The 16,099-nt window shown below is 35.8% G+C and overlaps 1 protein-coding gene across 3 annotated transcripts in view; it reads right to left on the reverse strand.

Annotated features, from left to right (window-relative positions):
• PAK2 (p21 (RAC1) activated kinase 2) overlaps nt 1-16,099 on the reverse strand; it is an 87,458-nt gene that overhangs the window by 31,399 nt on the left and 39,960 nt on the right. For 2 of the 3 annotated variants that reach the window (XM_036850195.1, XM_036850197.1), the window contains exon 2: nt 9,809-10,016. In XM_036850195.1, the coding sequence (XP_036706090.1) occupies nt 9,809-9,995 (187 nt within the window). In that variant the 5' untranslated portion in view covers nt 9,996-10,016. Of the gene's footprint in view, nt 1-9,808; nt 10,017-11,407; nt 11,454-16,099 lie in introns of all 3 variants that reach the window. The other variant, XM_036850196.1, reaches the window with a different exon arrangement.

Below are 16,099 nucleotides of genomic sequence, written 5' to 3' on the forward strand. Positions count from 1 at the left end.
AAGCTGCATCAATTATAGGACTCAACTCATTTGTTTCCCATCTCTTTGGGATCACTTTCCTTTACTATCTGATGTCCAATGTCTTGAAAACTGTTGTTTTGTACATTTTTCCCCAGTGTTTTAGTTTTTTTAGGTGGGGAAATAAATCTGGTCCCTGTTAGTATATCTTGAGTGGAAGTATAACAGGTTTTGCTGTCTTATCTGTGGTATAATGAAACTTCAGGATGATGTGATTTGATATGGTCTTCATTCATTCACTGTGTTGAGCACTCAGTGAGCTGCTTCCACCTAGAAATCATATTCTTCAGATCTGGAAAATTTTTCCTATTATTTAATTATTTTCTTCTATTTTCTTTGTCATTATTAGTTAGATAAGTCCATCCTGGTCTGATCTTGTAACTGTTACCTTTTCTCTCATATTTTCCATCTTTGTACTTTCAACAATCTGGGAAAATTTTCTTGACTATCTTCCAATCCTTTGCCTATTGATATCTTTTGTTTGTGTTGATAATCTTAACTGTTGATATTCCAATAATTATTTCTCATTGTTCTCTGATCATTTTTTCTCTGAGAATACTTTTCCTGTTTCATGGATGCACTTTATCTTCTCTCTTTGAAGATTATATAGTTTATGTGTGTGTATACATTGGGTTTTTTTCCCTCCCTGTTTCTTCTACATTCACATTTTACCCCCTGTTGTTTTGGACTCTCTTATGTTAAGGGTTTTGCTCAAATGTCTGGTGATCCTTTGCTGTCTACTCGTACAGAAAAGTATTAAAAAGTTAACTGGGAGATAAGTCAGCCTTTTCATTAAAGGTGAGGATGGGTGTGGAGTATCTGAAATATTTCTCCCCAGGACATTCTGTTTATCCAGAAAAAAATCGTTCATTCTCTTGTCTGAGGGCTTTGACTCAAGGTACAAGTGCTCTAAAAGCAGGGCAGAAGAAAGAAGTTCAGTATGTTAACTTTCCTGAATCTGCCTTTTTCATTTTGGTTCTATACCTTTTTCTGACTCCTCTACAAGAATAAGGAGACTCTCAGATTTAATTCTCCTCAAATAAATATAAATATCTTTTTGTTCTTTTGTTTCCCCAGAGGATGGAGTTATATTTGCATGCCTATGGGATAAAGGAGGGGCCCTGAGGGCCTTCAACACATCCTATAGAGCTATTCAACTAATTACCCCTTTTCAGCCTATGTATTACACACAACCACACACACACACACACACACACACACACACACACACACACACACAATTGTGTACCTCTAAATCCTGAGCCTCTGAGATTTTTACAAGGGAAATTGGTCACTTCTCATAAACATTCCCCTCTGCAAACACTTAGGATATGTCTTCCTCTGTTCTGCTTAGTCAGTTACCATTCTCCACCACTTCACTCTTCCAAATATGTATTGAAATCTCTTGTATACTACTGTCTCCTCTCCCGTTCTCTTTGTCCTTGTGATAGAAAAAATAATTCTTTTTTTACTGTTATTTTAGTTGTGTCTGGGGAGGGAGAGTAAATAGAGGCATGTTTAACCATTAGATTCTCCTAATAGGCTATGGTAGGAGGGCAGCACACATTGGTCATGGAAAGGAGCAGAGGGAAATGTAACTGTTAAGCCTAATATAAACTTTGCTACCTTTACTGAAATGCACATTTACATCTCTCATAAACAATCTTTCATATTCCATTAGACTGTGAATAACCTGAAGTCATGCCCTCTACTTTCTCTATTATGTCCCTTGACTTCTAATTTGGTATCCTGCATATAGGAGGAAATATTTATTAACCAACTATAAACTAATAGTTGATGACTCTTTATACGGCTCTGAACTGCTGACAAAAAAACATAAAATTTCATGCACTATATAAAAGTGTTTGTTTCTTCTTTTTAAAAAATCTGCTCAGTATCCACTTCTGATATGTACATAGTTGGGAAAGATGCCATTTTCTTATATGACCCTGATTACAGATGACTGGTCCAAGGTAGGCATCTAATTCAAGCCACGTCAGCCACAGTTGCCCACACACTCCCAGACAATTAGATTGGTTCAGGGGTGAATACATAAGCTAAGCCAGTCTTAGGACCCTTAGAATCAGTCTCTCACCGGTGAATATAAGAAATAAAGCCCAGGAACTGTTGAGGGCTGTATTTCCCAACACACAGAGAAAAAAACTCAGTCTGATATACGAAAGAAATATGATCAGATACACAGAAAGCAGGAAAACTAGACATATAGCAAGAGAATTCCCGGTTCCTGTTGTATCTAAGGCCCAGCCATATTTTTCAACTTGGGAATTTTGAAAAATTTAAAGATATTTAATAGAAAGTTTCATATATGTTAGGAGTATAGAATAAGCAGAACTTGAAGCACAATACCCTAAAAATCTGTTTAATTTCATTTGTTTTTATATAACACACATACACACAAATACTCCTTGCATTTTAGTAGTCCTAGTAGGAGAGGAAAGGGATATTAAAAACAGTATCTAAAACAAAAAGATACTGAGGCATGTCTCAAATCAAACAATGTGCTGGAAGGATATTGCTATGTAAACAGAATCACTGCTTTATAACTCTGGAATCCAAGAGCTATATGGACAAACAACAACAAAAAAACCCCACAGTCATCTACCTACAGGATGTCCACCCAGCAACTGGATCACTTGATGGGAGGTAATGGACCAAGGAAAGAAACTTCTTTTAATAAAAATGCAGAATTTTTTAGTGGACTGGGAAAAAAAGGATTCTTGGCATCATTTTTCAACTTCATGAGACAACAAAACAAGCAGGCAGGCAGCAACCTTCAGCTAAGAAGTGGGTACCCTGAGTGATGTGCTGCACAAAAGGTACTTGAAAGAATCCTAAATATGCCACTACCATATCCTTAAAAGCCACCGCTACTTAGGCTACATTTGAGCTAGAGTCTAAGGCTAAAAAAGCCCCCATTTCTTTAAAAGGAAGACTTTTCTGTTTAACAGAATCAGTGATTACTGATTACTTTGTTCTTTTGACCCAAAACAGCTTCAAACTGGTGACCTAAACTTGTTCCATCACACAGAAGGGTATTCTCTAGGAAACAGACAGAGGAGTATGGACTACTATTATTAATCTTAGAATTAGATTTTTAGACCAGAAAGAATATTTACAGTTCTAAGTCTATCATCTTCATAACCAACTAGAGGTGACAGTGCATATAGGTTGAATAATTAGATACAAATATTGCTTTAGTTTATAAATACACACCATTCAACACTAGCTAACTGAATAGAGCTTTTAAAAATAAGCCAAGACAATGGCTCACTGACATTTTCGTATTTCGTTACCCAAACTACTAGACTTGTTAAGCCCATTTCTCACCTGGACTACTGCAAAATCCTCCTAACTAGTTTCCAACTTCAGTCTTAGACCTCCAACAAAACCTATTTTCTAGACAGCTACTAGTCTCGCCTATTTAAGACAGAAATGTGACCAGGTCTTTCCACTGTTTAAAATCTTGTAATGGTTCCCCAGGAAACAGGATAAAATCTGAGCTCTGTAGCATGGAATACAAGGCCCTTTATGAACTGCTCCCTGCCTACCTCTTTAGCCTCTTCTGCTACCTGCAGTTTCCTACATACATCATGCTATTACTATTCTCTCTTTTTCTGTGCTTTCACACCACACTTGACCGTACTCAGCTCCACAAATGTGCTACGATCCCCCCCTGTACCTGGGCCACTGAAACTCTTTTCTAGGCATAGAACATACTTTTTAACTATCAAAATCCTCCTATTTTCACTTACTCATCCTTCAGTCTTCAGCTCTAATATCCCTTCTTTAGGAAGCCTTCCCAGATATAACAGACATCTTACTCTATCCCTATTATCACTTTTCACAGTTCGTAATTATATGTTGCAGTCTTTTATTAGTGCATGAGGGCAGGGATATCATCGGCCTTGCTAATCATGGAATCTCTGATGACTCACAGAGTGCATAAGATACATAATTAGCAGGGATATGAAAAAGATTTATTCAGTCAAGTTGTTATAAAAGGTACAATTTCTAATTTTCTTAATTTTTGCAGTGACATGAAAACCAATAATGAATAACTGAAGATACTCTAGAGTCTTTCTTTTTTTTTTAAATGAAAATATTGGCTGTCTGTTTAGTAATAAGGACAGCAATAAGGGATGTAAATTTGAGCAGAACAAAATTAATATCTCTAGATGAGGCTTTACATTAGAGTTGGCAAAGGTCTTAGGGTCACTGTAATTTTTTAAAATAAAAATACAATTTTTTCCCTTTTATCCTTCTGTTTAAAGGTGGTAGACCAAACACATATTGTAGCTCTCCCCTTCTACACCAAACCTCTTTATTCACCATGGAACAAAATCTGTGAGGAATGCCCAAAGATGAAAAGCAATTAGGATAAAACTAGAGAGAGAAACAGCAGCTCAGGATGTAGACAGGAGGATGAAATTGCAGATGGATTTCTGCATTCATACAAGCATGAATGTGCATACACATCCACATTCCTAACCCTCATTCCTAACCCTCAAGGTTCAGGCCCTGTCAGAGGTGTTAGCTTCCAGAAAGGAACGGTTAAGTGTGGGAGGCTGGGTTGGGAAGGGAGAAGAGCCCCAGGAATAGGAGGTATCAAAGAGCACCCCACCCTCCAAACATCTTTTTCTCTCTCAGTCTAAGTGAAAATTACGCACTCCTAAATATCTCCCTCCAAGTAGACTACACAAAGAGACTCTGCAGATGTTCTACTCTCAACTACAAAGCTGAATGCAATTCTCCCCAACTTGCCCTACAAATTCAAGGCAATTCTAATCAAAGAATCAACAGGTTTTTTTAAAAAGTACATGATAAGCAAAGTCCAAAATTTATACAGAAGAGCAAAGGGTCAGAAGATCCTGAAGAACCACATGGTACCAGATTTGCTCTATCAGTATTAAGAATTATAAGCTATAACAATTAAGGCAGTCTGGTATTAGTGTAGGTACAGAGAAATGAGCCAATGCAATAAAACAGAAAACACAGAAACAGATCCTGGCATACGTGGAAACCTGATGGATAATGGCTAATTAATACTGTAGGTTAGTGGGGAAATGATAAAAGTTTCAATAAATGGTCTGGGACACTGGTTTAAAAAAAAAGTGAAAATGAATCTCTCTTTACAAATACACAAAAACCAAATCCAGATAGTTCAAAGGTTTAAATTGTAAAAGCCAAATTATAAAACTTTTAGAAAACCTAAGAAAATATCACCTCCAGTTTGGCAAAAATTTCTTGAAACACAAAAAGCTCAAGCTTTACATAAAGGAAAAGAACTGATCAATTCAACTACACCAAAATTAATAACTTCTGTTCATCAAAAGATACCACTGAAAGGGTGAAAAGGCATACTGCAACCTGGAAATCTATATTTAATAACACATAGCTGACAAAGGATTAGTATATAGACTATAAGGAATGTTTAAGGAAAAAGAACTCAACAGAAAACTGGACTAAAAAACAGGTATGTCACAGAAAACACAAACGAATAGTAAATTAATATATGGAAAGATACTCAATTTCCCAGGTCATCAGGGAAATCCAAATTAAAACTACAATGAGATAGCATTTCACACCTCCCAAATTGGCAAAAATTAAAATCCCATAATACAAGAATTGGCAAGGATGTTCAGCAATAGAACATTTGTATTCTGTGGGTGAGAATGAACATTAAAAAAAAAACTTTAGAAAGTAATTTGATAAACCTAGTCAAGTCAAACATGGGAATACCCTGTAACCCAGCAATTTTACTACTAAGTATATACCTGAGAGCAACCTTTAAATATTTGGCCAGGACCCACATCAATACATTTTGCATCCTGACCCTACATACACACAACTGAAACAGAAGTTTCATGAAACTTTTGCAATAACTCTATTTATACTGTGTGCAATAACTCTATACTCCATTTCATTTAGTGTCATCCACTATATAGATTTCATAACTCACTAATGCAGTGGTTCTTAATATTAGATGCACATTAGAATCCCCTGAGGTATTAAAAAAATTAAAAGCAAAACCAGAACTGATGCCCAGGTAAGCTCCTGAAGACTGATTCAATTGGTCTGCGATGGAGCTTGGACACAGATTTATTTAATTAAGCTTCCCAAGAGATTCTAATAAGCAATTAGAATCAAAACGACCTGATGTCTGAAAAGCACTGCCCTAGAAAAATACTTCCACATGTCCACCAAGAGATATGTTTAAAATTACCCATAGCAGCATTGTTCATGAAAATAATCCAAATGTCTATAGATAGGAGACCAGGTAAATAAACTGTCATCTATTTATACAGTGTACTAGTGTACAGCAATGAAAATGAACTACAGCTACATATATCAACATTAGCAGTGAAACAGAACTACAGCTATATATATCAACATAAATCTCAAAAACATGAGGTCGAGTGAAAATATACATCCTGAAAATATGCATATACTGTAGTATGATTCCATTTATAAAATGTTCCCAAATAGGCAAACCCAAACCATATATTATTTGGAGATATTATGTCATAAGATTATAATAAAAAGCAAGAAATAAAAAGTGCAAAATTCAGGATGGTAGATATTGTCGGGGGAGGAGAAGGAGGAAGGGGAGGGGTAGGATGGGGTGTGGCTGATGGGGACTTCAGGGCATACTGGTAAAATTCTATGTTGGGTGGTGGGTACAAGGGTGTTTATTAAAATATATACATTATGTATACTACACTCTTTTGTGTATGATGTCACGACAAAACTAAAAAATTAAAGCAAAATTCTATTTATATAAAGTTCTAAAACAGGCTGAACTGATCAAAGGTGAAAAATCAGACAGAAGTTTCCCAAAGGTGGGGGAGGAGTAGACTATTTGGGACACGATGTGAAAGAGTTTTCCAGGGAGATGGAAGTGGTGCCTAATGTGATAGGGGGATAATGATTATGGCTTACACAGGTCTGTCCATTTGTCAAAACCGTAGCTAATTTTCATGCATTTCAATATATGTAATTTTAACCTAAAAAGTAAGTGGAGAAAGAATGATAATTGTTGAAGCTGGGTTACAAGGTTCATTAGACTGTTACACTTTGTATAGTTTGACATTTTCTATTTTTTAGAGAAAGGAATAAAGGAATTGGATAAGAAAGGCAAAGTTTTGTTTTTTTTTTTTTAAAGAGCTTGTAAAGTTTTAAGATTAGCACTAAAAAGTTATTAAATCTTGAATATAATAAGCACAAGAAAACAAAAGACTTCAGAAATCACCAAAAAAAATTTAATAGATGTTAATTACAGACCTCAAAAGCTGATAAACCTGAAGGCAATCAGAGCCTTCCCTAGGACCCCCAGGTACCCTCACCCTCCCTTTGTTAGTGGGGGACCTTGAATTAGTCACCACTGATAAGTATTAACATTTCTAGGAGAAAAGAAAAGAAAGGGGAGTTAATGAAGGAGGGTAAAACTGGAAGATTCTCAATATGATCAGAGAGATAGGCATGCTCTGCTATATTTATGTAAATGCGTGTTCAATTTGCTCACAAACCCCACCACCCTACCATTTACCCAAAGTGCTGGACTGTCCACACTTTCTCCTTCATTTAGTGCTCTTCTCTTCCCCTTTCCAAGGCTGTCCCCAAGTACATGTTGTTATCCTATCTTGAGCATTCTCCTACCCCAATTTTGCATTCTGCTCTCCATAGGCAAGTAATTTCAACCCTTTGGGCAATTTCTTCTGGTACTAACTAACCACCATAAATTTTTTTCTAATCTCCGTAATTATAAATACTGTGTTTACACTGCCATTTTTAGGTTTTCTTACTTTAAATACACTGATTTACTACTACGGAAGATTATAATTTAGTGCTCTCCAACACATCCACTTTTTCTGCCTTCTTCCCACGTGTACTTTTTGGTTCATTTCCTGATTTCCCCCTTTATCTTTTATTTAATCCAGTCTAAGTATGTACAGTTTTCATTCTCAAACACGTCGAATACACATGCTACCACTTCTGTTAAATAAACTTAAAAAACATACTTTCATGAGGCTTTTCAGTTACAAGCTCACATGAAATCTTAAAAATAAGAGGAAAATTAGAAACAAGAGATATACACTAAAATGAACAGTTTTTCAACTGTTCAATGATTATATCCTGCCGGCATATCTAAATTCTCTAAGACTTGATTCTCTATTAATATTAACTATATTGCCTCATTCAAATTTTCATTGATTATGTATTTTCAACTCTCAAATTAAATGTGTATTTATTATTATATACAAAGCACTGTTTTCTTCCACTAGGGTTTACCTCTCCATGTAAACTTAGACATATGTAAGTGGAAAAATATCTTTACCTCTACTTATATATATTACTAGCTGTCAGAGCCATACTGTCATGCTTAATATAATAAAACAAACTAATCCCTAACCTTTATTCTAAAATCCATTACAGTCCATAATCCCTTATCCAATTCTAAAATCCATAAAGCTCTCTGAAAACCAAAAGTTCTTTCTTTAGGTTTGGCACCAAAACAAATTTAGTGAATTCAATTTATGTGAGACTATTTATAGTTTTTATTCTACTTTGTGTAACTAGACCAGTGGTTCTTAACTGGAGGCAATTTTGCCCCACAGGGGTATCTGGCAATGTCTGGAGACATTTTCAGTTGTCACAACTGGGTAGGAGGTGCTACTTACTAACATCTAGCAGGTAAAAGCTAGAAATGGTGCTTAACATCCTATAGTGCACAGGACAGATCCCTGCAACAAGGCATTATTTGGCCCCCAAATGTCTATCTTACTGAGGATGAGAAACACTGGACTAGACTCTTGTTTATGGAAGACCCATTTATGTGTTGATTACTGAGTGTTGCCTCAGATGAATCTCAGGGTATTACAAACACATTATAAAAAGACAGCATTACTGGGGCCTTCCCTACTGGCGCAGTGGTTAAGAGTCCGCCTACTAACAAAGGGGACACGGGTTCGAGCCCTGGTCCGGGAAGATCCCACATGCCACGGAGCAACTAAGCCCGTGAGCCACAACTACTGAAGCTCTGTGCTCTAGAGCCTGTGCTCTGCAACAAGAGAAGCCACCGCAGTGAGAAGGCCACACACCACAATGAAGAGCAGCCCACGCTCGCTGCAACTAGAGAGACCCCATGCGCAACAACGAAGACCCAACACAGCCAAAAATAAAAAAAAAAAAAAAAAAAAAGACAGCATTACTACTACTCAAAAGTCAGAAAAACTCTTAATTCCAAGCCACAGTTGGCTCCTGAGATTTCAGACAGGAGACTGTAGACTTTATATTTCCATTCTTCTAATAGCAAGTCTTTCTCAAATATCACGAATCTCATTAATGTTAGGAAGCCATGAACTGTGGCCCAAGCCTTAGAAAATGAAGGAGGGGAGTACAGAAATTCACTGAACATAACAAATAGAATGAGCAATAACTTTCATTTTATTCTTTTCCATTACAGTTTAAAATAAACTAGCCTTCCTATTTTTTTCTTTTTTTGGCTGTGCTGCGCAGCTTGCGGGATCTTAGTTCCCTGACCAGGGATTGAATCCGCACCCTCAGCAGTGAAAGCACAGAGTCCTAACCACGGGACCACCAGGGAATTTCCAAACTAGCCTTTCTAATAGTGCCTATATACCACCATCAATTGTATGTTTACTGTTCTCACCATAAAAGATATCAGCTTATTATACTTTAATTTAAAAGATATCAAAACCAATAACATAAAATAATAACTGTGACTCCTGAAACCACAGTAGCTATTTACCTTTCTCTGTGCTTGAGAATATAGAGATGATTTTATTCCTGGGCTTTTTTTCCTCTGGAACAGAGGGCAAAGGTTTTAAACTGTGATTGGCTGACAAAGGGTCTTTGCCTCCAGTGCTAAAAATGGTACTGCTCATTCGCACGGGGGGTGCTGGAGGCTTGTCTTCCAGTTCTCCGTTATCAGACATGATTCACAATTATGATATGGCCTGAAACAGACAGGCAAAAACATACAGTTAACAACAAGGTAAAAAATAGTATGGACAAGCACAAAACAGTATTTATTCCCTCCCCAACTTCAAATTAGAAAATGTTACCCATTTAAAGCTGTAAAACTTAAGAGATGAAGTTAGTTGCAATATAGGCAATCTCCCCTAACAAAGTTGGTAAATGGCTAGCTGAGGGAATCTTTGAAAAGTCATATCCCATTAAGAGGACTATGATAATTTTGGGGAAGCAAGATGACACTAACATATCAGAGTATATCCACCTATTCAACTGATTCTAAGAGTAAATGTTCCAATGAACAGACAACATAGAGTCTTAAAAAAATAATAATTCGAAGAGGAAGACTATGTCCTGACCAGCCAATAATAGGATATATGTCTCTGATAGGTCTACTTCTAGAGCAGAGATAGGATGCTTGCTACTAAAAATATCAACCAATAGCCTCCAAACTGATTCCATGCTTGCTAGCTTTGTCATTACAACTTAACCTCAATATAGACTTTCGTAAAGGATAGGAACGTGCCACTGATACAATATTTGGTTTCTCTGAAAATCTGACCATCTAACTACATACGTTAGTCCCTTCAAGTCTGGGAACACTAACAAAAGTAAATCCAGAGTTTGGCCAAATCCCAAGGTTCTGTCATCCTGTGATGCCCTGTCCAGGCCGTCAAGTTACCCTCCTTATCCACATGGCTAATTCAGCAGAAATGTCAACCTTGTTTACATATATGTACACACATCTATTTTACGTCTTTAAAAAAAAGTAGATTACACACATTTAAAATCAGCAGTGAAGGAGAGGGGATGCCTAACTTATAGATGAGCTCTAATACAAAAGTATATATGTTAGGAAATAATACCTCACTAAACAAGATTTTGATTGATAATTAGATCCTGATTTGATTGTAACATTATTTAACACATGTAAGTGAACAAAACTTTGTATATGTACAATGAAAAGAATGCAACTGTTTTTAGATAAAATTAAAAATAATTTAGAAGATTTTTATTTAGTCTGAATGCTAGTACCTGAAGAATAGTAGGTATAATTTGAAAAGAACTGAGGGTTGAAGAATTATACCTAATTCCATGCCAAATCTTACAGCTTTTGTTTCCCTTGATAGGAGTATGTTAAAGCACTACTGTATAATTTATATGTCATATGACAGTTATTTTTCAGCCTACAAGAGGAAGAATGAAAGAAGGTAAAAGGGGAAAATAAACATTTCTGGAGGTAACTAGCTGGAGAAGAGAGAAAGAAAAGATCTACAACTGTGTATGAGAAAGACTGCCTGAAGTGAAATTAAACTACTGGTGCTCAAAGGAAGAAATGGGGGTGGGATCTAAGAAGGTGGTGTGAACAACGTACAGTCAGATGATTCTTCCAAACCAGCTGGTCACATCATGTGGATTACCTGATGAATTGATAAAATCAAGACAGATATTTAGCTTTTATGTGACCAAACATTAAGGCAAAACAGATTAACCCTAGAGTAGCTCACTTTTATCTTAATCACCAGTTACAATGTAGAAACTACACGTTTAGATTTTGATTACACTGTGAATTGCTCCTATTTAAAAATCAGGATAACAAAATTCCAAAATACATTTGCATGCATTTACAGAAGGAAATGCACCAAAACATTAACAGTGGTTATCTGTGATTAATAAGTAATTTTTAAACTTGATAATAATCAGCATAGCTGTGGTTAAAAAAAAATCAATATAAAACTGGGCACAATAATTATTTAGTATAAACTGACTACAAATTCTATCCTTAAGGCTGGCTCATAAATGGAACATAACTAGAAATTGGCAATGCACCTTCAGCTGCATGTTGTCTGGTACTGGGTTGTGGAATCAGATTGCTTTGGTTGGAATCCTAGTTCCATCATTTACTTAAGTGTGTGACCTTAGGACTAAACTGTGACTCAGAGTTTCTTAGAGAAATGGCTGGTTCTAGGCCTGGACAGGGAAAATACAAGATGAGTCTATAGAGTCTTACAGTGTCAGAAGATAAGCAAGTACTTATAAAGCATGATAGCATGTCAAAAGGACACAGGAAAGAGTTCCCAAAAGCCAATACTGGAATGATTTGAGCAATAAAATTAATAAAGTAGTATATAATCCAAAGTATAAAATAAATATACATAATTCATATCGATACAAAAATACTGAATACATAAATAAAATGCAGCGGGGGGACAAATCTTCCTTACAAAAGAATTCCAAATAATATATATGTAGATACATTCCCTTCTAGGAGTTGGAACTTAACTTCCCTCCCCATTTGAGTGTAGGCTAGAGTTAGTGACTCATTTCCAAAGAAAAGAGTATGGAAAGGGGAAAATAACACCACAATGGAAAAATCTGGCATTAACCAAGTGATCAAGGTTAACATCACCAGTGATAAGTCACAATGACATCATTAATCTCCTGACGTAATGTGATGAGGAGCACAATTCACCTCTGTGGTATTCTTCCCCAAACCCATAACTAATCATGGGGGAAAAAATCAGATAAACCCAAATTGAGGGACATCCTACAAAATTCCTGACCAACACGTCTCAAAACCATCAAGGACATGAAAAACAAAGACGGATTGAGAAGTTGTCATAGAACAGAGGAGGCTAAGGAGACATGACAATGTGGTATCCTGGAACTGAAAAAAAGACATCAGTGGAAAAACTGGTGAAATCCAAATAAAATCTACAATTTAGTTAATAATAATGTACTAGTGTTGGCGTCTTTGCTTTGAGATACATTTTATGGTTTATGTAATGTTACTATTAGGGGAAGATGGGTGATAGTTATACAGGAAATCTACTATCTTTGCAACTCTTCTGTAAGTCTAAAATTATTCAAAAATAAGAACTCTATTAAAAAAGGAATAAATTCCTCAAAAGGTTAAATATAGAGTAACCTACCATATGACCTAGCAACTTCACTTCCAGTATATGCCTAAGAGAATTGAAAACACATGTCCGCACAAAAACTTACATATGAATGTTCACAGCAGCATTATTCGTGATAGCCGAAAAAGGAAAACAACCAAATTATCAACGGATGAACAGACAGACAAAATATGTCATATCTATACAATGGAATACTGTTTGGCCACAAAAAGGAGTCAAGTACTGATACATGCTACAACATGAAATAAACCTTGAAAATATAAGTGAAAAAAGCCTGACACAAAAAGACCACAAATTATAAGATTCCATTTACATGAAATGTCTAGAACAGGCAAATCCACAGAGACAGAGAGTAGATTAGTGGTTGCTAGACAGTGAGGGGAATGGGATGTGACTTTGGAGGAATGAAAATATTCTGGAATTAGACACTGGTAACAGTTGAACAACCTTGTGAATATATTAAAACCACTGAACTGTACACTTTAAAATGGTAAATTTCAGCTATGTGAATTATATCTCAATTTAGGATAGGAATTAATAATATTTAGCTCATAAAGATTAAATGAGTTAATAATTGAAGGCTGCTACTATTACTATCATGATATTATTATTTATAAGATTCTATGCTAGAAGTTGGAGAAAAGAAAAGAGGACTTAATTCTTCTCCAAGAGTTCATAATCTACTGGGAAAGATCAGCACATACATATTTAAGTTAGGTTATGCCCTTTATCAACATTTGTTCTCAACACATGCATATTAAAAGCCACTTTGTTTCTTCAAAGCAGCAGTTCTCAAAACATTTTGGCCTCAAGACCCCTTCACACTCTTAAAAATTACTGAGGATCTCAATTTTTGTTTATGTGCGTTCTATCTATCTATATTCACTATAAGAAATTAAAATAAGTTATTTAAGTATTTATTTCATTAAACCCATTACATTACAATGTTATTCATAAATAACATTTTTATGAAAAATAACATTTTCCAAAACAGAATATAGTGACAAGAGTGGCATTAGTTTACTTTTCTGCAAATCTTTTAAATGTCTGGCTTAGTAGAAGACAGTTGGATTCTCATATCTGCTTCTGCATTCAATTTATTGTGTTATGTTTTGGTTGAAGTATATGAAGAAAATCTGGTCTTACACAGATATGTAGCTGGAAAAGGGAGTATTTTAATAGCTTTCAGATAATTGTGGATATTCTTCTTTGATACTACACCAAACTCAACCTTCATAAGGTTAGCTATGGACTCTGAAACCACAGCAATAAATTTTTTGTACTGTGTTACATTAAATCCATTGATTTCTCTTACACTTTGAATGGATATTTTACCCATTAATGAATTTTGTAATGTCATGAATTGATTATCTGGAAAGTATTGGCTCATTCAATTATTAAGATATTCCAATGTTTACACTTCATTATACAATAAAAATAAAATCACATTCATTAATATCACCACTGATCTCATCAGAAAAGTCTAGGTACTGGGAACCTGTCAAACTCAAGAAAGTGAATACAAGTTTTCTAACACTCTAATTTTCATTTGAAAATTTAAATTTTATCAATTAACAACGAATTCTGTCACTTCATTCATTTTCAAGAAAATGTCTGCCAAATACCTAAGTCTGAACAACCAGAGTTGTTCAGTGGGCCAGTCGTTCTTTCAAATAAAAATGGTGTTCCAGGAAACGGGGCCTTTTTAAGCTCAATCATATAAGTGGTTTTCTGTAAGACAACCATTTCATACTTCATAAGTACCTTGTGAGTACTTCCCATTTTGCTATACAAAATACTTTAAAAGTAAACTCAAAAGTAAAGATATAATAAGATTAGTAATTTTATTGTTTCAAGTACATTCTTAAGTGAAACTGGCTTTTAAAAATAAAAACTACAAGCACATAGCTATTGCCTTGAATGAGTTGTATTAAAGTACAGTCAGTTTTACCCACCACTCTGCTTTTGCATCATCAATGCAAATGTCACACAGTGTAAAAAGGCAAAGAACACCTTAGTATTATCATGAAAAATAGGTTTTGACTCACAGACCCCCAAGGGTACCACAGATCACTCTTTGAGAACTGCTGCTTTAGAGTTTACCCCCAGCTCCATACTTCACCCTCATAGTCCCAATTCTTTTCTGATGTGCTACTGAGGCAGCAGAAGACCCATATTTATTTCCTCCAATACTCTACAGAACACATTTTGACATAGGAAAGGTAAAAGGTAACCAATGGCTTGATTTCCAATCTGGGGCACAAAAACCTAATCAAATCTTGAAAATGGTTCAAAATCTATACATATGTCATAGTAATTACCACACTGTTTTTTGTAACAAAAACCAGAAAGATGTCAGCCAGAGAGACTGTCATTTATAGGAAAAATACCACCACCAAATTCTAAGCAAACAACACTAACAGGCAACTTTCAGAACACAGCCTTTCCTTATACTCTGGTTATTCAAAAAAATTGCTTTACTGCTTTATTTAATATACTGTGCAGTAATATTTAAAATTTTCTGCACAAATTCAGTCCAATAAAACTAAAGAGGAGCTAATACATTATTTGTTTCAGAACTTTCTTCTTTATCTACATTATAAGTTAAATTAGCTTATGTCTCAAGGAAATCCCAATTAACACGACACACCCTATTAGGCAACACGTGTCTGAACAAAATCTAAATTTTATAGGTCACAGATGTCCCTAATGAAATTACTCAAAATGACAAATATGACGGCAATAATTCTAAGTAATATGCCTCATAAGTGATTTTTTTAAAAATTTTTATTTACTTATTTATTTATTTATGGCTGTGTTGGGTCTTCGTTTCTGTGCAAGGGCTTTCTCTAGTTGCGGCAAGTGGGGGCCACTCTTCATCGCGGTGCGCGGGCCTCTCATTATCGTGGCCTCTCTTGTTGCGGAGCACAGGCTCAGTAATTGTGGCTCACGGGCCCAGTTGCTCCGCGGCATGTGGGATCTTCCCAGACCAGGGCTCGAACCCGTGTCCCCTGCATTGGCAGGCAGATTCTCAACCACTGTGCCTCCAGGGAACCCCCCTCATAAGTGATTAGATGGTAGTAAATAAAAGCATGACCCTTGATAAAACATTGATTACTCTGCCACTAGCTAAGCTGAGGACTTGA

The sequence above is a fragment of the Balaenoptera musculus genome, chromosome 4 (genome assembly GCF_009873245.2).
Source record: "Balaenoptera musculus isolate JJ_BM4_2016_0621 chromosome 4, mBalMus1.pri.v3, whole genome shotgun sequence".
Taxonomy (NCBI): domain Eukaryota; kingdom Metazoa; phylum Chordata; class Mammalia; order Artiodactyla; family Balaenopteridae; genus Balaenoptera; species Balaenoptera musculus.